At 48.8% G+C, this 27,002-nt stretch overlaps 1 protein-coding gene across 2 annotated transcripts in view; it reads right to left on the reverse strand.

The window, feature by feature from the left end:
• Window positions 1–564: 564 nt before the first annotated feature.
• Window positions 565–27,002, reverse strand: part of NR6A1 (nuclear receptor subfamily 6 group A member 1) — a 79,424-nt gene continuing 52,986 nt past the window's right edge. The window contains exons 4-11 of one of the 2 annotated variants that reach the window (XM_058159455.1): window positions 19,539–19,769; window positions 13,495–13,550; window positions 13,120–13,277; window positions 12,777–13,004; window positions 9,231–9,485; window positions 5,251–5,372; window positions 2,528–2,680; window positions 565–1,169 (exon numbers count right to left, since the gene is read on the reverse strand). In XM_058159455.1, the coding sequence (XP_058015438.1) occupies window positions 1,081–1,169; window positions 2,528–2,680; window positions 5,251–5,372; window positions 9,231–9,485; window positions 12,777–13,004; window positions 13,120–13,277; window positions 13,495–13,550; window positions 19,539–19,769 (1,292 nt within the window). In that variant the 3' untranslated portion in view covers window positions 565–1,080. Of the gene's footprint in view, window positions 1,170–2,527; window positions 2,681–5,250; window positions 5,373–9,230; window positions 9,486–12,776; window positions 13,008–13,119; window positions 13,278–13,494; window positions 13,551–19,538; window positions 19,770–27,002 lie in introns of both variants that reach the window. The other variant, XM_058159454.1, reaches the window with a different exon arrangement.

A 27,002-nucleotide genomic window follows, 5' to 3' on the forward strand; every position in this document is an offset into this window, starting at 1 on the left:
GTTAACTTAGTTGGGTCACGAAACGCCTGCAAGAAAACCACCCAGCTCAGAGAGTACCAAGGACCCCTTAGCGTCAGTCCTGAGTTACAAATAACCTCCTTTATTGAAAACAAGGACGCCCGGTTGCCGCTTGAAAAAAAAAACCACCTTTGGGATAACCCTGGAATGCTAGGGTCGACCGCCCCGATACCTGTCCAGATTTTCTTGAGAGGTGGGTGGGTGGCAGTGTCCCAAATGGTTGTGTGAAATTCTGGGGGATTGTGTGGCAATGAACGGGGAGTGTGTGTGTGTGTTTGTGTGTGTGAAGGGAGGTCTCTGCAGGCTTTGGATGGAGGGGAGGGAGGGAGGCAGCTGCTCCCCCTCCTTGCCCTATTGCTTGGCACTTCTCTAGGGGAGTGGGCTGTGGCTGGGGTGAGGTATTTTTGGGGGGGACAGCCCACTGGGATGTGCCCTTGAGATGTGAGCTGCGGAAACTGGCAGGCAGCACCTTCTCTTTGAGGTAGTCTTAGTCATCAGCCCAAACGCCCCACCCCACCCCGCTCCCTCCCCTCCCCAGTACACACACACACAAAAGTCTAACCCCCTCTCTCCCCCCCCAAAAAAAACAAACACTGTAACTAACATCTTCACATTTTGTAAACTGCGAGGGGACGCCCCCTCTCACCACCCCAAAAAAGCAGTGAGGGCTGGCAGGTGGGGGGAGAGAGAGGGGGGGGAAGGGGCGGGTAAAAAAACCGTGCAGGGGTTGAAAATCATACATTCAACTCTGTCGTGAAATAAATATTAGAGGGGGAAAATGAGTCAAAATGAAACGAGGAAAGCAAAACGAAAAAAAAAATAAATCACTCCCCCCCCCCATATACACATACACACACATACACAAACACACAGGCAGTGACAAACAGCCGGACAATGGGACGAATGACATTCCTTTTGGCCCCAAGGATTTTCGGGGGCAAGGCTGCCCCGCCGGACTGGCTGTTGAGATGGTCCACCCCGACCCGTCGCAGGGTGTCTGCTCCGTTCTTTGCTGGGCTGTGTGAGTGTGTGTTGGGGGTGTCACGGAGCCCCAGGACGGCTTCATTCCTTGTTCATGGAGGCTCTACAAGAGTGCAGGACGGCCTTAAAGAGGAGGGGGAGCTGCTCCAGGGGGACGTTCACCATTTTTCCTGATAAGGCAAAAATACCCGCTGTGAATCATAGCTACCGTACCTGCGTCCTCCTGGGATACCAACAGCCATAAGCACTTACAACTTTTCTATCGCTTCACCACACTTTACGGCCCTCTGCTAAGTGGTTGACAGAGTCAGCATTTTGGCCCCCAAACAATTTGGGTCCTCATTTTGCCCACCGTGGAAGGGACGGCAGGCGGAATCAACCTTGAGCCGGTCAGGATCGAACTCCTGGCAGTGAGCAGAGTTAGACTGCAATGCTGCGAGCTGACCATTGCACCACCACAGCTGATAAGAGAGATAGTGAGTGAGATAGAGATAGATGATAGATAGAAAAGTAGGTAGGTAGGTAGGTAGGTAGGTAGATAGAGACAGACATATAGAGGGTACGTAGGTAGGTAGGTAGGTAGGTAGGTAGGTAGGTAGGTAGGTAGGTAGGTAGGTAGGTAGGTAGATAGATAGATAGATAGATAGATAGATAGATAGATAGATAGATAGATAGACAGACAGACAGATAGATACAGACAAATATATGGTAGATAGTAGGTAGAGAGACAGAGAGAGACAGATAGATATAGACGGTAGGTAGGTAGATGAGAGAGACAGACAGAGAGAGAAAGACACAGACAGGCAGATAGCCATAGCACTCGGAGATATATATATATATATATATATGTAGGCCTTTGGTTATTCGGGTATTCTCCCGCGTAAAATTGGAAGTATCTTGGCGACGTTTCGATGAAGTCTCATTCGTCATCTTCAGGCTGGTGTTTACAGCTTCTAGAAGCACGAAGCTGTAAACACCAGCCTGAAGATGACGAATGAGACTTCGTCGAAACATTGCCCCTAATAGTCTGGGTCCTCACTTTACCAACCTCAGAAAGACAGAAGGCTGAGTCAACCTTGAGCTACATGAGGATCGAACTGCTGGCAGACGTCAGTCAGCAGAACTAGCCTGCAGTACTGCATTCTAAACATTGTGCCACCATGGCTCTTTGAAGAGAAACTGCCTCCTCCTAGCCTGGAGAATTTTAGAGCAAGTAGATGGAGCAACAAAGATTGCCCTTGCTTGGTTTAGGACTTGTGGACTATTGGTCTCCAGAAGTTCTGGATGAAAACAAGCCCAACGTTCTTGAGATGTTCCACAGGCTCATCCTAGAAGACCAACTGGGCGCTTGGGAAGACTTTTGAGGTTTGGGAGCGATATTTGTCAATCTTGGCAACTCCCAGCTTCCCTCAGCCATGTGGGAATTGAAGTCCACACATCATAGAGGTGCCAAGGTTAAGAAACATTGTTTAGGGGACTCCCAGCTTCCAGCCCAAGGAGGATCTCCTTACCTGGATGAGTTGCTTACCTGCGATATACCGGATCTCTGGCAGACACATCATCAGATCTGGAAAACGGTTTGGCTGGTGCGGGTATTTGAACTCCATGAAGTCCTGGCAGACATACCAGTATCGTTTGTTCAGCTGCTCCAGCTGGGAGGCCTTGGTCAGGCCCCGAATATCTGGATGCAGGACAGCACATGAAAAGGAGGAGGAGGGGGGGGAAGAGGAGGAGGAAGAAGAAGAGCCTCAATCTAAGGATCGAGAAGTTGTGAATGCTCCGACGCTGGAAGATTTTAAGAAGAGATTGGACAATCATTTGTCTGAAATGGGATAGGGCTGTTGTGGTCCACCAGCAGCCTGCAGAGCTGGCAGCGGAGTCAGAAAGTGAGGAGGTTGGGGAGGAACATGGGCCAGTCCTGGCATTAGGGGAAGGCTCGGATGAGAGTTCTGCATTGGAGGCAGAGATGGGGCCAGGGCTATCTGGGAGCGATGCGCGGACTCCGGAGCCTTCAGAGGCGGACAGCAGAGAGGCAGAGAAACAGCAGGAGCCTGTTCCTAGTGCACGCATGCGTAAAGCTGCCAGAAGACAAAAGCAGCTAAAGCAAAAAGGACGACTCAGGAGTAAGGCCAGGAGATGATTGGCCCCACCCATAAGGCTTAAAAGATCAGCAACGGCTCTTGGGCTCTTTGTAGGAAAGCAACATTGCTACATTTGTTTCTAGTCGGCATCTCTTGTTTCTGAACTTCGTGGGGCTTTGCCAAGAAAAGCCTTTGGCAGGGTGCCAAAGAAGATATAGGTTTCCGGTGCACACATGCATGCAGCAGGCCACCTGGTCTTCCGGTTTCTGGCGCGTGAAGACCAACTGGCTGGTGCGCATGTGTGCACCGGAAACTGGAAGATCATCTTCCCGACGTGCACATGTGCATCGGCCAGTGGTGGATTGCTCCCGGTTCTGTCCGGTTCTATAGAACCGGTAGTAAAATCGGCGGGAGGCTCTGCCCACCCGCCTGGAGGTCGTAAATTATTTATCTGCGCATGTGCATAAGGGTGCATGTGCACACCCCCGTTGCGAACTGGTAGTCAAGGTAAGTAGAAACCACCCCTGGCATCAGATGGCTGTTCTTCCGGTTTCCGGCACGCACAACACGCGTTCGCTCCCATTTCGGCACTCAGTGCCGAAAAAGTTCACCAACACTGGGATAGAGCTTCCTGCCGGAGCAGGGGTTGGACTAGAAAAGGGGTCTCCAACCTTGGCAACTTTAAGCCTGGCGGACTTCGACTCCCAGAATTCCCCAGCCAGCTTTGCTGGCTGGGGAATTCTGGGAATTGAAGTCCGCCAGGCTTAAAGTTGCCAAGGTTGGAGACCCCTGGACTAGAAGACCTCCAAGATCCCTTCCAACTCTGTTCTTCTGTTATAATGCAACCCGCTGGCTCTGTCATTTGGCTAAAGGACAATTGTCCTGCCTGTTAGGAGAGAAAGGCGAACTGAAGAATTTTCTTGAAGTTGACCAGCTTTGGACCCTTAAGTCAGCATCCAAACTCTCAAAGCTTCTGGGTCCATCTCCAAGCAAACGAGTCTCCCAGAAGGAAGACCCCAACATGGAGGTGAGGAGATGTGCCCCCACCCACTTCCTAAATCTCAAGGCAGGCACTGGGTGCACCCAACCAGTCGTCACAAGGTTGCACTTATGGCCTGCCGCACAGCCCATCTTGTATTTATTATGCCTTCTTTGGCTCAGATTTCGATGAATTTGGGGCAGCGGTGGAATTCATTTTTTTTTACTACCGGTTCTGTGGGCGTGGCTTGGTGGGTGTGGCAAGGGAAGGACACTGCAAAATCCCCATTCCCTCCCCACTCCAGGGGAAGGATGTTGCAAAATCCCCATTCCCTCCCCACTCCAGGGGAAGGATATTGCAAAATCTCCATTCCCTCCCCACTCCAGGGGAAGGATGTTGCAAAATCCCCATTCCCTCCCCATTCCTGGGAGAAGGATATTGCAAAACCTCCATTCCCTCCCCACTCCAGGGGAAGGATATTGCAAAATCTCCATTCCCCCCCCCCACTCCAGGGGAAGGATGTTGCAAAATCCCCATTCCCTCCCCACTCCTGGGAGAAGGATATTGCAAAATCTCCATTCCCTCCACACTCCAGGGGAAGGATATTGCAAAATCTCCATTCCCTCCCCACTCCAGGGGAATACAGGGATACTGCACAATCCCCATTCCCTCCCTACTCCAGGGGAAGGATACTGCAAAATCTCCATTCCCTCCCCACTCCAGGGGAAGGATACTGCACAATCCCATTCCTTCCACACTCTGGGGCCAGCCAGATGTGGCATTTGCCGGTTCTCTGAACTACTCAAAATTTCCACTACCAGTTCTCCAGAACCTGTCAGAACCTGCTGAATTTCACCCCTGACTTGGGGTCCCTAGCTTTATTTCTCTTTTTCCTTGATCCCATTTCACTGGCCTTTTTGGTCAGGCCTTTGGGGTCCAAGACAGAAATTTGGGAGACCTTCTAGAAGCTGCCAACGAGAACTCCCAGGTTTCTTTATCACTGGGCCACCGGGGATGAGTCTGTTTGGGAGATGCGATTGGCAACTTCTGGAGGGTTCCAGGTTGTCCCCCTGCGTGCTCGCCACAGGACCACATGGTTTGTACCTTCTCCAACCACCATGAAAGCACCAGAAGAACAGGACCATCAGAGCTTCTGGGCCAGGACGAAAGCCCATCCTTGTGGCCACTCACCTTGGTTGAGGAAGTTGATGGCCTTCATGCAGGCGTATTCCTCGTTGCTGACTTTCAGCTGGCTGAACTTCCGATACAGGTAGATGAGTCTTTCCATAACTTCCATCCCTTCTTCACTGAACCTTCAGAGAAGGAGAGAAAGATGTCTGAAGGACTCGATCCCCAAACTTCTGGTCTCTCTCTCTGTTGCAAATCAGCTCCTGGTCTTGAGGAGGGCCCAGCAGAAGATGGAGGAGCAGAGAGACTGGCGGAGCAGAGGGTGGTGTCCGTTTCAGACCAGGGATTCTGGAGGTAGTAGCCATTCGCCGTGTTATATACAGAGGTGGGTTTCACATAATTTTACCACCAGTTCGCCGGACACTGAAAATGTGAGCATGCACATACACTCTGCTTGTGCGCGCGGCTTGCACAACATGCATGCGGCTAAATAGGACAGCATAGCGCCGGGACAGGTGGGCGGGCCTACTCCACCCGCAGGTCGCCACTACTGGTTCGCCTGAATTGGTCTGAACCGGCTGAATGCCACCACTGGTTATATACTTCTGATACAACAAGTGTCTTCTGTTGTGTTGGAGGGTATTTTCAATGACCTAAAATGATCCCCTCCTTTCTTCTTTTACACTGAAGGGATTCAGTTGAGAATCCGTTCTGCAAAAAAACATCCCTGAGGCCAGGATGGGGCTGACCTCGTCAAGCAGAACTCAAACAAGTCTCTTGGGTATGAAATTGTAGGAGGAACAAGTCGGAAAGACCATGATTTCACATGGGCGAAACATTTTGGTTATACCAAAATAGATAGAATTGGATAAATGGCAGAAATTATGGGACAGGAATTATAAATTAACGATGTCAACCGCATATAAAGAGAATTTGTATAAGATGTTTTACAGATGGCATTGACCACTGGCGATGCTGACAAAAATGTTTAAAGATAAATCAGCTAAACATTGGAAAAGCCACCAAATACCTGGATGATCATACTATCATATGTGGTGGTCATGTGGAGAAGCAAAGAAGTACTGGGAAAAAATTAAGACAAGGTTGGAAGAGATGATACAACAACGTATTGAGTTGAAACTAGAAATATTTCTGCTAGGAATTCTACCTGAAATTTATAGTAAAGAGAATGTATGTTTAATGATTCATGTATTAACCGCAGCTAGAATTATATTTGCACAATATTGGAAAAGTGGAGAGGTTCCCATTGAAGAGAAGGTGATAAGGAAAATATTAGAATGTGCAGAAATGAATAGATTAACGCTGGCAATTAAGGAGAAAGAGAAATTTCTTGACAGAACAATTCATCAGTGGAAAAACTTGCCTCCAGAAGTTGCGAATGCTCCAACACTGGAGGTTTTTAAGAAGAGGTTGGATAACCTTTTGTCTGAAGTGGTGTAGGGTTTCCTGCCTAGGCAGGGGGTTGGACTAGAAGACCTCCAAGGTCCCTTCCAACTCTGTTATTGTGACTCTAGGGTTGGCTTGGGGGGGGGGGAGAAAGCATTCTAGGACCCAGGTCAGGTCTTTAGCATCGCTTTCTGGAGATGTCTGCCCCGCCCTTAGAGAATCACCAGAGCCCCCCCCCCTCCCCAGAGACCCAATCTGGCAGCTGGTGCGGCCCTTTTCAGCTCCTGATAAGAGAATGGAGGAGATGAGAAAACCAGATGCTATAAATTTTACTCCCCATTGCAAACGTGCAGCTGGGGGGACTGGGGGGTGGTGGTGTCGGACAAGTCTTGATTTAAAGGGAGGGTAGGAGTTTCAAGGCAAGTCCGAAGCCCAGGGCGGGTCAAGGTTTCCAAAAGAAGAACAAGGAAAGTGGGAGAGGCGAGACAGATGTGCAGCACACAAGGGGGGAGGGCTCATCCCCCTGTGGCCAGGAGGAACACAGGGGGCTCGTGGTGAAAGAGCAGGCTCAACATCTGGAAAGGGGACAAGTCTTCCTTTATCGGGGTTTCGCCCCGCGGGGGGACCTCTTCAAAGCTGGTTTTGGGGAGGGAGGCCCTGGAGAGGGTCGGGAGGAGGAACTCAAGGAAATGCTCACATCTGCATGATAGGAAATTTCCAGAGGTGGCCGAACACTTGTAATGGAGCCAGGAAGGAGGTCTGACAATGATTTGGGGGAGGGATGAGACGGAGGGGACCCCTGGGTGAATTGGGGGGATGGAGGGGACCCCTGGATGAATTGGGGGGGACAGAGGGGACCCCTGGGTGAATTGGGGGGACTGAGGGGACCCCTGGGTGAATTGGGGGGACAGAGGGGACCCCTGGGTGAATTGGGGGGACGGAGGGGACCCCTGGATGAATTGGGGGGACGGAGGGGACCCCTGGATGAATTGGAGGGACGGAGGGGACCCCTGGATGAATTGGGGGGACAGTGGGGACCCCTGGATGAATTGGAGGGATGGAGGGAACCCTTGGATCAATTGTGTTTGAAGATGGCTTTTCAAACACAACTTATACCACATGCAGGCCCTCGGCTTACAATAGTTCCATTTAGTGACCGTTCAGTTACAACGGCGCTGAAAAAAGGGATTTTACAGCTGTTTTTTCACACTCACAACCGTTTTCGTGATCAATCATTCATACGCTCAGCGGCTGATTCGTATTTATGACAGGTTGCAGCGTCCCGGGGGAGTTCCTTTTGCGACCTTCTGACGAGCAAAAAAAATCAACGGTGGGAAGCTAACAAGGTTGTTAAACGAACCAGGTTTCCCCATCGAGTTTGCTCATCGGAAGGTGGCGAAAAGGGGATCCCGTGACCCACTCCACCTGGGATGCTGCGACCGTCATAAATATGAATCAGTTGTCAAGCATCCGCATTTAAATCACCTAACCACGGGGATGCTGCGAAGGTTGTTTCAGTGTGACAAAATAGCCATGGGCCATTTTTTTCCAGTGTTGCTGTAACTTCAAACTGTCACTAAACGAATGGTTGTAAGTGGAGGACGACCTGGGCTTCTGCTCGACCTGGGCCTGTTGGTATTTGGGATCCAAGGGCCCGAATGTCTTCTGCCATGCCCCTTTTCAAACAGATTTGGGGATGTTTCTAGGATGCCCTGTTAAGAAAGTGCCCATCCTGGCTTCCCCTTTGCCACAAAGTTCCCCCAAAAGGAAGAATCCGGATGTCTTAAAAACTCAGCAGGTCCTGGAACCCGGTTGCCACCACAGAAAGCCTCCTCCTTCTCCAAAGCCTTTGAAGGAGGACACCTAGCACTGATGGTGTTACCTAACTGGGTCACGAAACGTCTGCAAGAAAAACAGGCAAACTCAGAGGGCATCAAGGACCTCACAGTCCTCTTTCCCCTCCCCTCCCTTCTAACACTGATGATGGTACCTAGTCGGGTCATGAAACGTCTGTAAAGAAAACAACCCAGATCAGAGAGCACCAAGGACCCACAGTCCTGTTCCTGGCTCTCCTCAAACTCCACTCTCTTCTAGCACTGATGATGTTACCTAGTTGGGTCCTGAAACATCTAAAAGAAAACAACCCAGCTCAGAGAGCACCAAGGACCCTACAGTCTACCCCGACAATTACCTGACCTTAGGACCTTTCGCCGCGAACTTAAAACTTATTTATTTCGTATGGCTGGACTAGCCTGATTTTTATCTTTATTGGATGGGTTTTTAAAATTTTGTGATTTTATGGGGGAGTATGTTTTTTAACATTTGGGCATTTAAATTAGTTTTTTAAGGGATGCTTTTAATTATTGTGTGTATTTGTATTTTATCTGCCTGTTCACCACCCTGAGTCCTTCGGGAGAAGGGCGGTATACAAATTAAAATATTATTATTATTATTATTATTATTATTATTATTATTATTATTATTATTATTATTATTATTATTATTATTATTATTATTATTATTAGTTCTCCTCCTCTTCCATTCTACAAACCCCACTCCCTTGTAGCACTGATGGTGTTATCTAGTTGGGTCATGAAACGTCTGCAAGAAAACAAGCCTTTTTTCTTTTTTTTTACCTGTGCAACTCATCGTCGGAGGGCGAATACTTGGCGGTCACGTCCGCCAGGTCCCCGAAGATCTGCTTGCTGTAGACGGTGAGGGAGGAAAGGAGGATCAGCTCCTGCCAGGTGGAGCTCAGGAGGCAGGTGTAGTCCTTGATGGACAGCTCACAGAAAAAGGGCAGCTTCTTGATCCAGGAGATCTGGCGGAAGAGAAGCTCATCCGCCAGCCGGCACAGAAGGGCAAACAGCTCGGCCTGGGTCACTCTGTACCTGCGGAGCCGGGAACAGAACAGAGTAAAAATAAAGTGTAAAAATAACGAGGGGATCAGTTATCATCTATGGTGGACATGTGATAAAGCAAAAAACAAAATAAAATAAAATAAAAATTGGAGTACGATTCATATTTTAATACCAAAAAAATATATATCTGGAGATAAAAATGAAACCAGAATTTTTCCTTTTGGGTTTAATCATGGGGGGGAAAAAACTAGAGAAAAAAAATAGAACTGTTATTATCTATGTTGACCGCAGCTATAAGACTATATTGCATGTGCAAAAATGGAAGGGCGCTTCGATTCCTACAATGGAGTTTGGCCAAAATGGCAAATTGACAATTTGGATTGAAGAAAAGAATAGAAGTGCTTTTGTTTCCATGCGGGGACTGCTTCTGAACTTTGTGCTTGAAGTGGAAAAGAACAAAAATTTGATTTTGGGGTTTTTTTACCAATTAGATCCATGATGGCGAACCTATGGCATGCGTGCCACAGCTGGCACGTAAAGCCCTCTCTGAGGGCAGGCAAGCCATCGCCCCAACTCAGCTCCACTGGGCATGCGTGCACGCCTCCCGCTGGCCAGCTGACTTTTGGGTCTCTGCCACGCATGCACAGGGTGCATGCCGGAGATGTGTATGCATGCCCAGGGGTGGGGGGAGCACAGGGAGTCACACATGGATACACAATGGGGGGTGCCTGCACATTGCATTATAAGTGCAGGGAGGCCTACGGGGCGTGGAGGGTGAAATGCTCCCCTCCATGGCCTGTTTTTGCTCCCAGGAGGCTGCAGAGAGGCCTACTAGGCCCGAAACGGGGCATGGAGTGGGGTGGCCCCCCAACGGCCTGCCTGTTTTTGCTCCCAGGAGGCTGCAGGGAGGCCTACTAGGCCCGAAACGGGGCACGGGGAGGGTGCCCCCCCCATGGCCCGTTTTTGCTCCCAGGAGGCTGCAGGGAGGCCTACTAGGCCCAAAACGGGGCATGGGGTGGGGTGGCCCCCCAACGGCCAGTTTTTGCTCCCAGGAGGCTGCAGGGAGGCCTACTAGGCCCAAAACGGGGCATGGGGAGGGTGCCCCCCCCACGGCCCGTTTTTGCTCCCAGGAGGCTGCAGGGAGGCCTACTAGGCCTGAAACGGGGCATGGGGAGGGTGCCCCCCCCCACGGCCCGTATTTGCTTCCAGGAGGCTGCAGGGAGGCCTACTAGGCCCGAAACGGGGCATGGGGTGGGGCGGCCCCCAATGGCCCATATTTGCTCCCAGGAGGCTGCAGGGAGGCCTACTAGGCCCAAAATGGGGCATGGAGTAGGGTGCCCCCCTCACGGCCCGTTTTTGCTCCCAGGAGGCTGCAGGGAGGCCTACTAAGCCTGAAACAGGGTGTGGAGGGAGTCCTTTGTACTTTGTGTTTTACTTTACTTTATAACTCAATGCAAAAAAAAAAAAAGAAGAAGAAGAAGAAGAAGAAGAAGAGGCTGACAGCAAGGAAGCCCAGTTCCGGTCATTGCTTCTCCTGGTAGCCGTCCATTAAATTTGTGGCCTTCTGTGGGCCGCTGAGACGCGGCTGAATATGCAGAAAAGGGCCCTCGTTGGTTCTGCGGGCCCGTTTTGATCCACTACCTGGAGCGGCCAGACCGTTTTCCCACAATCCCCCCCCCCAATGCAGGAGTTACGACATCGGAAGCACTTTGGTTTTGGCCCAGGGGCTTCAAGAGCCTGGGGTCTGTCTTGTCTCATGTCCTGGCTTCAAAACAGAGGACTGGGAAGAAGCAGAAGAATAACAGAGTTGGAAGGGACCTTGGAGGTCATCTAGTCCAGGGGTCTCCAACCTTGGCAACTTTAAGCCTGGAGGACTTCAATTTCCAGAATTCCTCAGCCAGCTCTGCTGGCTGGGGAATTCTGGGAGTTGAAGTCCTCCAGGCTTAAAGTTGCCAAGGTTGGAGACCCCGTTTTAGTCCAACCCCCCGCTCAAGAAGAAAGCCCTCCATCATTTCAGACAAATGGCTGTCTGGTCTCTACTTAAAATGGTTGGAAACTAACTAAAGAGAGAGAAGCAACCTGGAATTAAGGAGAAACTTCCTAACAGTGAGGACAATGAACCAGTGGAACAGCTGGCCACCAGAAGTTGTGGGCGCTCCATCACTGGAGGTTTTTAAGAAGAGACTGGACAGACACTTGTCTGAGATGGTGTAGTTTCTCCTGCTTGAGAAGGGGGCTGGACTAGAAGACCTCCAAGGTCCCTACCAGCTCTATTCTATTCTAATTCTAAAAACCTCCAGTGCTGGGAGTATTTGCACCTTCTGGAGGCAAGTTGTTCCACTGGTTTATTGTTCTGTCAGAAAAAAATCTGCTTTAGTTCTAAGTTGCTTCTCTCCTTGATTAGTTTCCACCCATTGCTTCTTGTTCTACCCTCAGGGGCTTTGGAGAATAGTTTGACTCCCTCCTCTTTGTGGCAGCCCCTGAGATATTGGAAGACTGCTATTGTGTCTCCCCTAGTCCTTCTTTTCATTAAATGAGACATACTCAGTTCCTGCAACCGTTCTTCATATGTTTTAGCCTCCAGTCCCCTAATCCTCTTTGTTGCTCTTCTCTGCACTCTTTCTAGAGTCTCAACACCTTTACACAGTGACCAAAACTGAATGCGGTATTTCAAGTATGGTCTTACCAAGGAATTATAATGCAGTACTGACACTTCACATGATCTTGATTCTATCCCTCTGGCTCACAGTGAAGTGACTATTTAATATAATCATAATTTTAGCCATTGTCTATTCATTGCAGAAGGGACATGCTGGCTCAGTGGGTGAGACGCTGACCTTGTCGATCGAAAGGTCAGCAATTTAGCGGTTCGAATCCCTAGCGCCGCATAAGGGGGTGAGCTCCCGTTACTTGTCCCAGTTTCTGCCAACCTAGCAGTTCGAAAGCACGTAAAAAAAATAGAAAAGTAGAAAAATAGGGGCCACCTTTGGTGGGAAGGGAACAGCGTTCTGTGTGCCTTTGGCGTTGAGTCATGCCGGCCACATGACCACAGAGGCGTCTTCGGACAGTGCTGGCTCTTCGGCTTTGAAACGGAGATGCGCACCGCCCCCTAGAGTTGGGAACGGTTAGCATGTATGTGCGAGGGGGACCTTTACCTTTATCCATTGCAGGATGAAGGCTCCCATGCTTCCAACCGATACGATCCTGAGTTTTCTTTTGCCAGTCAGGCCCGCAATACTCACTTAATAGATCCAATTATATTTAAGCGACTGACGTCAGCGTCAAGAGGAGGAAGAGGAAGGAGAGAGAGCTGCCACTCACCCGTCTTCAATCAGCATTGGGGTGCCCAAGGGCTCCAGGTCTTCTGCAGACACCAGCTGGCTGATGAGAAGCCCATGGGCTTGGGGGTCGAGGCTACGGGGTTGGGGGGGCAGCAGGGCCGTGTGAGTGGGGCAGCTGAGAAGGTGCGGCAGGTACTGGTAGGGGGCAGACACCGGCGTGCCCATGTATTGATCCCTGAGAACCGTAAATCCGTTCATCTCCACGGACCTACTGGAAGAAGCAAGGCAGGGCTGAGAGAGAATGGGGGGGGGGAAGAGAGACCCTCGACCGATTTGAACACCCCTGCCCCACAAAACCTTGGCTGCCCTCCACGGAGTCCCACCTCGAAGACGGAGTCGAGACCGGGGAAGGCTGGTTGCTTTCCGACACCCCGTTCCCCGGGGAGCTGTTATCGCTGTCTCCGTTGTTACACCAGGAGATGTTGGCCTCCCCTTCGAACTCCTGGCCGGACATGATCCGCTCGATCTCTTCCTCGGAGATCTGTAATCCACCCACCCCCGGCCCCCGGAGAAAGAAAAACCAGGGAGGAGGAGGGTTAAATGGATCCCTTGGATTGGACGGTCTGGGTTTATGGCTCAGCCCATCCGTTTGACCAGCGGAAGAGACACAAAACCCACCCTCTGGGGAGGCGGGGAGCAGGTGGGGATTTGGCGGCGGGAGGAAAGCCACACCTTGCAAGGTAGCAGTTAGTGCTCACCTGGACAGGTCCAATGCTCTTGTTCCTGCCGCCAGGCATGCCGTCTTCACGGATGGCTGGCAGGGAAGGAAAAGGAAGGCGGTCAGGAGTCTTGCAAGGTGTCCCAGCTGACCATCTGTAGAAGCTAAGCGTTTTCCCTCCTTGCTCTTATCTTAGAGGGCCTTATGGGGACTTCTACATTGGCGTGGCCCACGTGCTGAAGGCCTCAAGACCACCTCTTTCCCCCCTCCCCCCTTAACTGTAGAGGTCATAGAGCCCGTGGTGGCGCAGTGGTGAGAATGCAGGATTGCAGGCTAACTCTGCCGATTGCCAGCAGTTCGATTCCCACCGGCTCAAGGTTGACTCGGACTTCCGTCCTTCTGGGGTTGGTCATATGAGGACCAGATTGTTGGGGGGCAATAGGCTGACTCTGTAAACAGCTTAAGGAGGAGCGTAAAGCACTGTGAAGCGGTATATAAGTCTAAATGTTCTATCATCTATCTATCTATCTATTCATCCATCTTATCTATCCATCCATTATCTATCATCAATCAATCTATCCTATCTCTCTCTCTTCTACAGTAGTATCTCATCTATCTTATACAGTATCTATCTATCTATTATCCATCCATCCATCCTATGCATCCATCTATTATCTATTATTCATCAATCTATCAATCTATTATCTATCTATCATCTATCCATCCATCCATCTTCTATCTCTCTCCCTCTATCCATCCAACTATCCATCTAGCAATCTATCCATCCATTATATATCATCAATCTATCTATCCTATCTCTCTCTCTTCTACAGTATCTCATCTATCTTCTACAGTATCTATCAATCTATCAATCTATTATCTATTTATCTATCTATCTATCATCTATCTATCCATCCATCCATCCATCCATCTTCTATCTCTCTCTCTCTCTCTATATATATATATATATATATCCATCCAACTATCCATCTATCAGCTGTGGTGGCGCAATGGTTAGAATGCATTATGGCAGGCTAACTCTGCCAACTGTCAGCAGTTCGATCCTGACCAGTTTCAGTTTGACTCTGCCTTCCGAGGTCGTTAAAATGAGGACCCAGATTGTTGGGGGTCAATAGGCTGACTCTGTAAACCGCTTAGAGAGGGCGGCAAAGCACCGCGGAGCAGTATATAAGTCTAAGTGCTATGGCTATATGATCTCCTGACCAGGAGGAGGCGCCACATGACCCATTTTGTGCTCATCGGGATTCTTCAGACAAAGGTGACCTCTGCATTTTAGGCAATCCTCGATTTACACCCTTAACTGAGCCCGTAAATCACGCCAGCTGTGGATGAGAAGAAAGAGAAGGCCACCAACCCCTGGTCCAACCTGATCAGCAGAGAGATGGATCCATACAACTTTCTCTTCTTCCTAGACAACAGGGTTCTCAACTGCCCCGCTGGCCAGGGAAAATAGGGGACTCCACCTTGGGTGTGTGTGTGTGTGTGTGTGTGTGTGTGTGTGTGTGTGTGAAGCAGGCAGACTTTTGTTTGTTTGTTTAAGCAGGTCTGCAGCTGCTTTCCGGAGACTCCCAGTTGAGTGTTGCATCATCGCTGGCCACCGCTGGTCGAAGACCTTCAGGCTCCCTCTAGTGGCCACACACCAGGCCAGCTGCTGCCCCCTGGGGAAATGTTTGTTTCCCGCTCTCTTTGGGTGCTCCGAAGCAGATGGGAAGCCCGCCTCCAAGGGCCAACCAGATGCAGGGAAGAAAACAGGCATGGCTGTGGCCTGAAGACCCTGCCCAGACCCTGGAGAGCAGCTCCTGAAACTTCTCTAAAGTGGCTTCCGCCATCCTGAGATAACGGGAAGGTTGCTTAGATAGGGGTCAGCCATGATCCATCTCTCTTTCCGTCTCTCTTTTGTCTCTATCCTCTCTGTGTCTCTTTCCGTCTCTTTTTGTCTCTTTCATTCCTCTCTCTTCCCTCTCTTTCTCTCTCCTTTCTTTCTTTCCTTTCTTCCCTCTTTCTTTCTCTATCTCTTTCCATCTCTTTTTGTCTCTCATTCCTCGCTTCCCCTTCTCTCTCTTTTCTCTCTCTTTCCTCTTTCTCTCTCTCTCTCTCTCTTTCCTCTCCTTCTCTTTCCGTCTTTCTTTTTTCTGTCTCTTCCCTCTTTCTCTCTCTCTCATTCATCTTTCTGTCTCTCTCTTTTCTCTTTCTCTTTCCTCTTTCTCTCTCTCCTTCTTCTCTTTCTGTCTCTCTTCCCTCTTTCTTTCTCTCTGTCTTCCCATCTCTTTTTGTCTTTTTCTTCTTTCTGCCTCCTTCCTCTCTGTCTCTCTTTCTGTCTCTCTCTTTTCTCCTTCTCTCTTTCCTCCTTCTGTCACCTTCTTCTCTTTCTGTCCCTCTTCCCTCTGATTCTTCCCTCTTTCTCTTTTTGTCTCTCTCTTTTCTCTTTCTGTCTCTCTCTCTCTCTCCTCTCATTCTGTCTCTCTTTCCTCCCATTCAAGACCCACAGACCTCCAATCAATACAGGTAAACCCAAGTCAAATTGATCTTTAAGGGAGACTTCCATTCTTGGCTTTGATGACTGACTATTGGCAGGACCACCCTCTGGGCTGACCCTTACCTGATGTCTATGGAGATTCTCCATCATCCAGCTCATACCAAGGGTCCAAAAGGCGCTTTCCCAAAAAAAAACACCTGGACATTCTAGGGTGTTTTTTTTTTACCACGTTAAAATGTTTCTCGTTCCAAGAAGCTTCTTCTGCCTCTTCTTGGATGAAAAGCAAAACATCTTTCCAAAAAGTCCAGTTGCTTTTTGGAAAAGCACCTTTGGGGACCCTTACCTGATCTCTAAGCAGAAATTCCTCCTTACTTGGACTTTTTAACATCAGCAAAAAAGACCCCAAACAGAAATGGAGGCCAGCCCAGCTAAGAAAGTTGGCCACCAGCTTCTGTTCTAGTAGGTTATTTTTTTTTTTAGTTGATTAAAAGAGGCCACAGGATGGAATCACAGTTGGAAGGGACCTTGGAGGTCTTCTAGTCCAACCTCCTGCTTAGGCAGGAAACTCTACACCACTTCAGACAAATGGCTATCCAACCTCTTCTTAAAAACTTCCAGTGTTGGAGCATTCACAACTTCTGGAGGCCAGTAGTTCCACTGATGAATTGTTCTCACTGTCAGGAAATTTCCCCTTAGGTGAGTCAAGTCTCCTTGGCCTTCCTCTGGTGGTCTCCAAGGGGGCAGAGGTAATCTACAATTTGACTCTGCAAGGGTTACTATCAATCGGAATAGAGCTGGGAGGGACCTTGGGAGGTCTTCTAGTCCAATCCCACTGCTCAAGCAGGAGACCCTATTCCATTTCAGACAAGTGGCTGTCTAGTCTCTTCTTAAAAACCTCCAGTAATGAATAGATTGGAATTGGGAATTGGAATGGAATAATAGGATAGGATAGGATGGGATAGGATAATGTAGAAATAGAATAGAAGTAGAAATAGAAATGGAATGGAGAGTAAAGAATGGAATGGAATAATGGAAGGGAGAATAGAATAGAATGGAATAGAATAGAATAGAATGGAACAGAAAATGAAATAATGAATAGAGTGGAACGGAATGGAATGGAATGGAATGGAACAGAATAGAACAGAATAATGGAATGGAATGGAGAATAGAATAGAATAGAATAGAATAGAATAGAATAGAATAGAATAGAATAGAATAGAATAGAATAGAATAGAATAGAATAATGGAATGGAATGGAATGGAATGGAATGGAATGGAATGGAATGGAATGGAATGGAAAATAGAATAGAATAGAATAGAATAATGGAATGGAATGGAATGGAAAATAGAATAGAATACAGTAGACTAAAATAGAATTACAATTATAATGGAATAGAATGGAATGGAATCAAGATGGAAGGGACCTTGGAGGTCTTCTAGTCCAGCCCCCTGCTCAAGCAGCAGAAGCTATAATATTTCAGATAAGTGACTAGTCCCGTGATGGGGAATCTATACCCAGGTGGCACGCAGAACCCTCTCTGTGGGCACCCACGCCATTGCCAGCTGCTCCTCTGGTTTCCGTCGCGCAGCTGGTCTTTGCGTGCGTTGGAAATCCAAAGACCAGCTGGCTGGTGCGCAAGCTGGTCTTCAGGTTTCTGGTGCTCCAGCACATGCGCACACGTTCCAGTTTGGACACTCAGTGCTAGAAAGGTTTTACCATCACTGGACTAGTCTCTTCTTAAAAGCCTCCTGATGGAGTGCCCACGATTTCTGAAGGCCAGCTGTTCCAGTGGTTACCATATTTTTTGGAGTATAAGACACACTTTTTCCCCCAAGAGAGGGTGAAAATCTGGGTGCGTCTTATACTCCGAATGTAGCCCACGCAGCTTCTCAAATGGAGGTTTCAGAGGCTGAAAGAAGCTTCAGAAAAGAAGCCCCCAAACAGAGATTCAGGAAAAAAGCCCCCAAAGAGATTCAGAAAAAAAGCCCCCAAACAGAGATTCAGAGAAGCCCAAAAACAGAGCTTCAGAAAAGAAGCCCACAAACAGAGCTTCAGAAAAAAAGCCCACAGAGCTTCAGAAAAAAAGCCCACAAACAGAGCTTCAGAAAAGAAGCCCACAAACAGAGCTTCAGAAAAGAAACCCCCACAGAGCTTCAGAAAAAAAGCCCCCAAACAGAGCTTCAGAAAAAAAGCCCCCAAGCAGAGCTTCAGAAAAAAAGCCCCCAAACAGAGCGCCAGAAAAAGCCCCAAACAGAGCTTCAGAAAAAGCCCCAAACAGAGCTTCAGAAAAGAAGCCCCAAACAGAGCTTCAGAAAAGAAGCCCCAAACAGAGCTTCAGAAAAGCCCCCAAGCAGAGCTTCAGAAAAAAAGCCCCCAAACAGAGCGTCAGAAAAAAAGCCCCCAAACAGAGCTTCAGAAAAAAAGCCCCCAAACAGAGCTTCAGAAAAGAAGCCCCCAAACAGAGCTTCAGAAAAGAAGCCCCCAAACAGAGCTTCAGAAAAAAAGCCCCCAAACAGAGCGTCAGAAAAAAAGCCCCCAAACAGAGCTTCAGAAAAGAAGCTCCCAAAAACAGAGCTTCAGAAAAGCCCACAAACAGAGCTTCAGAAAAGAAGTTCCCAAACAGAGCTTCAGAGGCTTTTTTTTCTGTTTTGGAGGCTTTCAATGGCAGAAAAAAGTTTTTTTCTGAAACAGAGTTTCAGAGGCAGAAGAAAAAGCAAAAAAAAAAAAAAAAAAGCAAGGCACAGAGCTCACAACCAAGGAACACCTGTTGCTAAAATTCACCTCTGGCAACAGCTGATTGGGGGTATTCCGGGAGGCCGATCAGCTTCTTTCTCATTTTCTTCCCCAAAAACTAAGGTGCGTCTTATACTCCGAAAAATACGGTCATCATCCTCACTGTTAGGAAGTTTCTCCTTAATTCCAGGTTGCTTGGTTAGTTTCCATCCATTGTTTCTTGTCCTGCCTTCTGGTGCTTTGGAGCAGGGGTCTCCAACCTTGGCAACTTTAAGCCTGGCGGACTTCAACTCCCAGAATCCCCCCAGCCAGCAAAGCTGGCTGGGGAATTCTGGGAGTTGAAGTCCGCCAGGCTTAAAGTTGCCAAGGTTGGAGACCCCTGCTTTGGAGAATAATTTGACCCCCTCTCTTCTTTGTGGCAGCCTCTCCAATACTGGAAACGCTCCTATCCTTTTTTTTTTTTTTTTTTGCATTTATATCCCGCCCTTCTCCGAAGACTCAGGGCGGCTTACAATGTGTTAAGCAATAATCTTCATCCATTTGTATATTATATACAAAGTCAACTTTTTATTGCCCCCAACAATCTGGATCCTCATTTTACCTACCTTATAAAGGATGGAAGGCTGAGTCAACCTTGGGCCTGGTGGGGCTTGAACCTGCAGTAATTGCAAGCAGCTGCTGTTAATAACAGACTGTCTTAACAGTCTGAGCCACCAGAGGCCCTTGTGACCTTCTAGCCCAGATTCTCCACCTTGAGGTCATGCTGGTTCAAGGAGGACCAAGGGGACACCTTCCCACCTGCACCCGCCCGCCCCCCCCCCCCCCGCCGCTTCCTGCCCCGATCGATCGGCACCTTTCCGATTCATCCCCATCTGGAGGCACTTGAGAAGTCGACAGTACTGGCACCGGTTGCGCTGCTTGCGAGACATGACGCAGTTCTTGTCACGGCTGCATCGGTAGACCCGCCGGTTGCAGATGCTGCGCTTGAAGAAGCCTTTGCAGCCCTCACAGGAGATGATGCCGTAATGGAGGCCCGTGGCTCGGTCCCCACAGATCAGGCAGGTGCGCTGGTCCACCCGGTCATCTGCGGGAGGAAGGCGAGGAGGATGACCAGGTGAGGGGGTGGGGGGGTGGAGAAGGGATGCCTCGTGACAGCCGGACCTGGTGGGACTCAAAACAGGGCACTTTCAAAGGAGCTCTTGGGGATAATCTCTCTCTATTTCCCCCCCCCCCATGTAGGAGTTAAGACATTGGAAACACCTTGGTTTATCTAACTGTATCTATACCTATCTCTCTCTCCGTATCTATCTGTCCATCCATCCATCCGCCCACCTGTCCTCCCTCCCTCCCTACAACTCTTAAATACATCCATATCTATCTATATTATCTATCTATCTATCTATCATCTATCTATCTATCTCTATCTACAACTCTTAAATACATCCATATCTATCTAATCTTATCTACCTACCTACCTACAACTCTTAAATACATACCTATCTATCTATCTATCTATCTATCTATCTATCTATCTTACTTACAACTCTTAAATGCATCCATATCTATCTATCTATCTATCTATCTATCTATCTATCTATCTATCCATCATCTACCTACAACTCTTAAATGCATCCATATCTATCTATATATCTATCTATCTATCATCTCTCTATGTACCTCCCTCCCTCCCTCCCTCCCAAATCAGAGAATAACAGAGATGGAAGGGATCCTGGAGGTCTTCTAGTCCAACCTCCTGCTCAGGCAGGAAAATAATTTCAGATAAATGATGCTCCAATCTCTTATTGAAAATCTCCAGTGATGGGAGTATCCACAACGGGAGAAACACTACTTAGAACATAGAACCATGGGCTTGGAAGGGACCTTGGAGGTCTTCTAGTCCAACCACTTGCTTAAGCAAGAGATTTTACACTATTTCAGACAAGTGGCTGACCAGTCTCTTCTTAAAAATCTCCAATGTTGGAGCACCTACAATTTCTGGAGGCAAGTCGTTCCACTGGTTAATTGTTCTGTTAGGAAATTCCTCCTTAGTTCTAGGTTGCTTCTCTCCTTGATTGGCTTCCACCCATTGCTTCTTGTCCTGACTCCAAATGCTTTGAAGCATTGATTGATCCCCTTTTCCTAGTGGCAAACCCTCAAATATTGGACCACCACTGTCATGTCCCCCCTCAGTCCTTCCTTTCTTCAATGGGCGGGGACCCCTGAAGGGTCAGAGGGAGAGGTGAGATGGGGGCTGGCAAAGCAGACAAGAGAGAAGAGAAACATCTGGACTCAAGCCATCTTCTCTGGACTGGGCCTCCTCACCCCAAAGTGTAAACTCGGGTAGGTGTGAATGTTTACTCCTGCCACTTGTTTCCCTGCTTTCAGAAGAGCCAGCAGAACCTCAACTGAAGAGCCACAATAGAATAGAATAGAATAGAATAGAATAGAATAGAATAGAATAGAATAGAATAGAATAGAATAGAATAGAATAGAATAGTTGGAAGGGACCTTGGAGGTCTTCTAGTCCAACCCCCTGCTTAGGCAGGAAACCCTACACCACTTCAGACAAATGGTTATCCAACATCTTCTTAAAAACTTCCAGTGTTGGAGCATTCACAACTTCTGGAAGCAAGTTGTTCCAATGGTTAATTATTCTCACTGTCAGGAAATTTCTCCTTAGTTCCAAGTTGCTTCTCTCCTTGATTAGTTTCCATTCATTGCTTCTTGTCCTGCCTTCAGGTACTTTGGAGAATAGCTTGACTCCCTCTTCTTTGGGGCAGCCCTTGAGATACTGGAACCCCACTATCATGTCTCCCCTAGTCCTTCTTTTCATTAAACTAGACAGACCCAGTTCCTGCAACTGTTCTTCATATGTTTTAGCCTCCAGTCCCCTAATCCTCTCTGTTACTCTTCTCTGCATTCTTTCTAGAGTCTCAGCATCTTTTTTACATCGTGGCAACCAAAACTGGATGCAGAATTCCAAGTGTGGCCTTATAAAGTGGTATTAACACTTCACGTGATCTTGATTCTATCCCTCTGTGAATGCAGCCTAGAACTGTGTTGGCTTTTTTGGCAGCTGCTGCACACGGCTGGCTCATATCTAAATGGTTGTCCCCTAGGACTCCAAGATCCCTCTCACAGTTACTACTATTAAGCGAGGTACCACGTATACGGTACCTGTGCATTTTGGTTTTTCTTGCCTAGATGTAAAACCTTCCTTTTTCCACCCTTGAATTTCATTTTCTTAGATAGCGCCCAATGTTCAAGTCTGTCAAAACCCTTCTGTATCTTAAGCCTATCTTCTTTGATCTCTTCGACGAGGATGATGATGATGATGGGCAGAGGGATGAAGAAAGATGGCAGCCATGAACCCCTCCAAGCCCCCCACTGTCACCCAACTTAATAAGGCAGATTTGGGGAGAAAGAGAGAGAGAGAGAGAGAGAGAGAGAGAGCGAGAGAGAGAGAGAGAGAGAGAGAGAGAAGCAAAGCACCTCACAGCTTCCCAAGAGCAGGGCTGTCGTTTCCCACTAAGCTAAGGTTTCCCATTCTGGCTTGGACAGAATGAGGCCAAGGCAAGGGCTTTGCCAACCCCAGTGGGCATCCGCTAATCACGGCTGAAACGGGAGATGTCAAAACCCCAACTCGGGTGCACACACGGTGCCCAGAGCAAACGACTTGACATGCTGAGGCCTGGCCCCTCATTATGTTGGAATCCTTGGCTGACCCTGCTGGATGTGGGAAGCTGGCTGGGTGGATAGGGCTACGACCCGCAGCATCCCGCCAAAGGGCCTGGGTTTACCCCCAACCAGGGTGGATAAAAATTGATTGTTTAAAACAAAATATTTTTAAAAAACATTTTTTAAATTTAAATTGGATTTTTTTTTAAAATTTTTATCAAATTTATTTTAATAAAATGCTTTTGGAGTAAAAAAAATCTATCTATTTAAGACAGGGGTCTCCAACCTTTGTCCCTTTAAGACTTGTGGACTTCTTGTCCTGCCCTCAGGTGCTTTGGAGAATAGCTTGACCCACTCATCTTTGGGGCAGCCCCTGAGATATTGGAAGACTGCTGTCATGTCTCCCCTAGTCCTTCTTTTCATTAAACTAGACAGACCCAGTTCCTGCAACTGTCCATCATATGTTTTAGCTTCCAGTCCTCTAATCCTCTTTGTTGCTCTTCTCTGCACTCTTTCTAGAGTCTCCACCACTTTTTTTATGGTGTGGCAACCAAAACTATTTACAGCCAAAGGGTCTGTTGCAGGAGTATAAACGGGGTGGGGGAGAGAGAAATTTTGGACCACCGCGAGGGTCAACCCAGCCCCGCCCCACTCCTCCTCCTGCCCAGGATCTCAAGCAGAGTTACTGTACAGATTTTACAGGGATCATCTTGGTCTTTGGTGATCTGATGAGCAGAGAAAAGAGATTAGCAGGGCTCCCTGGGTGGGTTTTGGGTTTTTCAGCCCCCTCCCCATCCAAGCCGCCAATCCTGGCTGGGGAGAGGAAGAAGAAAGGGGGTGAAGGACCATGCAAGAGGAGGGGGAAGGGGAGGGGAGGGGCTGCGGCCAGGCAGATGCCCCCCCCCAAAAAAACCTCCTGCAATTGGCAGCTACGTGACTGCACAAACCAAAGCAATATTGAAACTCGAGGGGCCAACAAGCAGAGGCATTGTTTGGGAGGAAGGCCTGGAGGGGTTGGCAAGCCCATCACCGTTTGGGTGGAAAGGCACCCACCCACCTACCCAGAGGCTCCATGGGAACAGGAGCCCAGTCTCTGTTTCTAGCTTTGAGAAAGGAGAGGAAGGAAGGAAGGAAGGAAGGAAGGAAGGAAGGAAGGAAGGAAGGAAGGAAGGAAGGAAGGAAGGAAGGAAGGAAGGAAGGAAGGAAGGAAGGAAGGGGAGAGAGGAAGAAGATAGGAATGAGAGGAAGGGAGGGAGGGAGGGAGGAGATAAGAATGAAAGGAAGGAAGGAAGGAAGGAAGGAAGGAAGGAAGGAAGGAAGGAAGGAAGGAAGGAAGGAAGGAAGAGGAGAGGAAGGAATGAGAGGAAGGGAGGGTGGAGATAAGAATGGAAGGAAGGAAGGAAGGAAGGAAGGAAAGAAGGAAGGAAGGAAGGAAGGAAGGAAGGAAGGAAGAAGGAAGGAAGGGAGAGGAAGAAGACAGGAATGAGGGAAGGAGGAGGAGATAAGAATGAAAGGAAGGAAGGAAGGAGGAGAGAGGAAGAAGACAGGAATGAGAGGAAGGGAGGGAGGAGATAAGAATGAAAGGAAGGAAGGGAAGAAGGAAGGAGAGGAATAAGACAGGAATGAGAGAAAGGGAGAGAGGAGATAAGAAAGGAAGGAAGGAAGGAAGGGGAGAGGGGAAGAAGACAGGAATGAGGGGAAGGGAGGGTGGAGATAAGAATGGAAGGAAGGAAGGAAGGAAGGAAGGAAGGAAGGAAGGAAGGAAGGAAGGAAGGAAGGACGGAAGAAGGAAGGAAGGGGAGAGGGGAAGAAGACAGGAATGAGGGGAAGGGAGGGAGGAGATAAGAATGAAAGGAAGGAAGGAAGGAGGGAGAGAGGAAGAAGACAGGAATGAGAGGAAGGGAGAGAGGAGATAAGGAAGGAAGGAAGGAAGGAAGGGGAGAGGGGAAGAAGACAGGAATGAGGGGAAGGGAGGGAGGTGATAAGAATGAAAGGAAGAAGGAAGGAAGAGGAAGAAGACAGGAATGAGAGGAAGGGAGGGAGGAGATAAGAATGAAAGGAAGGAAGGGAAGAAGGAAGGAAGGAAGGAGACAGGAATGAGAGAAAGGGAGAGAGGAGGTAAGAAAGGAAGGAAGGAAGGAGGAGGAGGAGAGGAAGACAGGAATGAGGGGAAGGAGGAGGAGATAAGAATGAAAGGAAGGAAGGAAGAAGGAAGGAGAGGAATAAGACAGGAATGAGAGAAAGGAGAGAGGAGATAAGAAAGGAAGGAAGGAAGGAAGGAGAGGGAAGAAGACAGGAATGAGGGGAAGGAGGGGGGAGATAAGAAGGGAAGGAAGGAGGGAAGGAAGGAAGGAAGGAAGGAAGGAAGGAAGGAAGGAAGGAAGGAAGAAGGAAGGAAGGGGAGAGGGGAAGAAGACAGGAATGAGGGGAAGGGAGGGAGGAGATAAGAATGAAAGGAAGGAAGGAAGGAGGGAGAGAGGAAGAAGACAGGAATGAGAGGAAGGGAGGGAGGAGATAAGAATGAAAGGAAGGAAGGGAAGAAGGAAGGGGAGGAATAAGACAGGAATGAGAGAAAGGGAGAGAGGAGATAAGAAAGGAAGGAAGGAAGGAAGGGGAGAGGGGAAGAAGACAGGAATGAGGGGAAGGGAGGGTGGAGATAAGAATGGAAGGAAGGAAGGAAGGAAGGAAGGAAGGAAGGAAGGAAGGAAGGAAGGAAGGACGGAAGAAGGAAGGAAGGAGAGGGAAGAAGACAGGAATGAGGGGAAGGAGGAGGAGATAAGAATGAAAGGAAGGAAGGAAGGAGGGAGAGAGGAAGAAGACAGGAATGAGAGGAAGGGAGAGAGGAGGTAAGGAAGGAAGGAAGGAAGGAAGGGGAGAGGGGAAGAAGACAGGAATGAGGGGAAGGGAGGGAGGTGATAAGAATGAAAGGAAGAAAGGAAGGAAGGAGAGAGGAAGAAGACAGGAATGAGAGGAAGGGAGGGAGGAGATAAGAATGAAAGGAAGGAAGGGAAGAAGGAAGGAAGGAAGGAGACAGGAATGAGAGAAAGGGAGAGAGGAGGTAAGAAAGGAAGGAAGGAAGGAAGGGGAGAGGGGAAGAAGACAGGAATGAGGGGAAGGGAGGGAGGAGATAAGAATGAAAGGAAGGAAGGGAAGAAGGAAGGAGAGGAATAAGACAGGAATGAGAGAAAGGGAGAGAGGAGATAAGAAAGGAAGGAAGGAAGGAAGGGGAGAGGGGAAGAAGACAGGAATGAGGGGAAGGGAGGGAGGAGATAAGAAGGAAAGGAAGGAAGGGAAGAAGGAAGGGGAGGAATAAGACAGGAATGAGAGAAAGGGAGAGAGGAGATAAGAAAGGAAGGAAGGAAGGAAGGGGAGAGGGGAAGAAGACAGGAATGAGGGGAAGGGAGGGAGGAGATAAGAATGAAAGGAAGAAAGGAAAGAAGGAGAGAGGAAGAAGACAGGAATGAGAGGAAGGGAGGGAGGAGATAAGAATGAAAGGAAGGAAGGAAGGAAGGGGAGAGGAAGAAGACAGGAATGAGAGGAAGGGAGGGAGAAGATAAGAATGAAAGGAAGGAAGGAAGGAAGGAAGGAAGGAAGGAAGGAAGGAAGGAAGGAGAGAGGAATAAAAAAGGAATGAGAGGAAGGGAGGCAGGAGATAAGAATGACAGGAAGGAAGGAAAGTCAGGAAGGAAGGAAAGCTGGGAATGAAAGGAAGGAAGGAAAGAAGGAAAGGGAGAGAGAGGGAGGAGACAGGAAGGAGAGGAAGGAAGGGATGAGAGAAAGGAAGGGAAGGAAGGGAAGGTGGGAATGAAAAGATGGAAGGAAAGAAGGAAGGAAGTGGGGAGGAAGGAATGAGAGGGAGGAGATAAGAATGAGAGGAAGGAAGGAAGGGAGGGAGGGAGGGGGAGGAAGGAAGGAGAGAGGGAGGAGACAGGAAAGAGAGGAAGGGAGGAAGGGAGGAAGGAAAGAAGGAACCAACCCTTACTGACAGGCCTCTTTAAGTCAATTGTTTTGCAAACTTCTTGTTATTCTTTAAAAACAGCAAAATGAAACATTTCCCTATTAAACTACTAGCAAGCATTAATTATTAAACGATTACTCAGCTTAGCTGGGTTAATTCAAGTCAAGAGCTGCCATGTGCTTCCCAAGAGGAATCCTTCTCTCCTCCCCCCCCCCCAGCCACCCAATGGGATCCCTAGCTGGGGGGGCGGGAGGGCAACGATGGGAGCAGAAGCCACAAACCTGAAGCCCCCTTCGGCTATAGGGCAGGAAGTGAGCTGCTGAACGGACGGGCACCCATTTTTGCAGAGGCTTTGGGGTGGGGGGGTGGGGGGGCGCCAGACATCATCCCACGGGAGGGGGAGAGAACCTGCTGCTTGGCCTTCCTCTCCCCTCCCTCCCGCAAAATGGCAGCTTGCCACCCCACTGGCCAAAAATTTCCCCAAAATCGCATTGGCTCCTAGGGCAACGTACAATTGTTCACACTTTTGGTTCCTCCAACTCTCTCTCTCTCTCTCTCTCTCTTCTTTCTTTCCCTCCCTCTCTCTCTCTCTCTCTCTGGCTGGCTTGGACCTGGGGGGGGGGGGCCGGGGGCGGGAGGCCAAAAACACCAACTCTCCTTTGGGCCCATTTGGGGAAGGGG

The sequence above is a fragment of the Ahaetulla prasina genome, chromosome 16 (assembly GCF_028640845.1).
Source record: "Ahaetulla prasina isolate Xishuangbanna chromosome 16, ASM2864084v1, whole genome shotgun sequence".
NCBI classification, from domain to species: domain Eukaryota; kingdom Metazoa; phylum Chordata; class Lepidosauria; order Squamata; family Colubridae; genus Ahaetulla; species Ahaetulla prasina.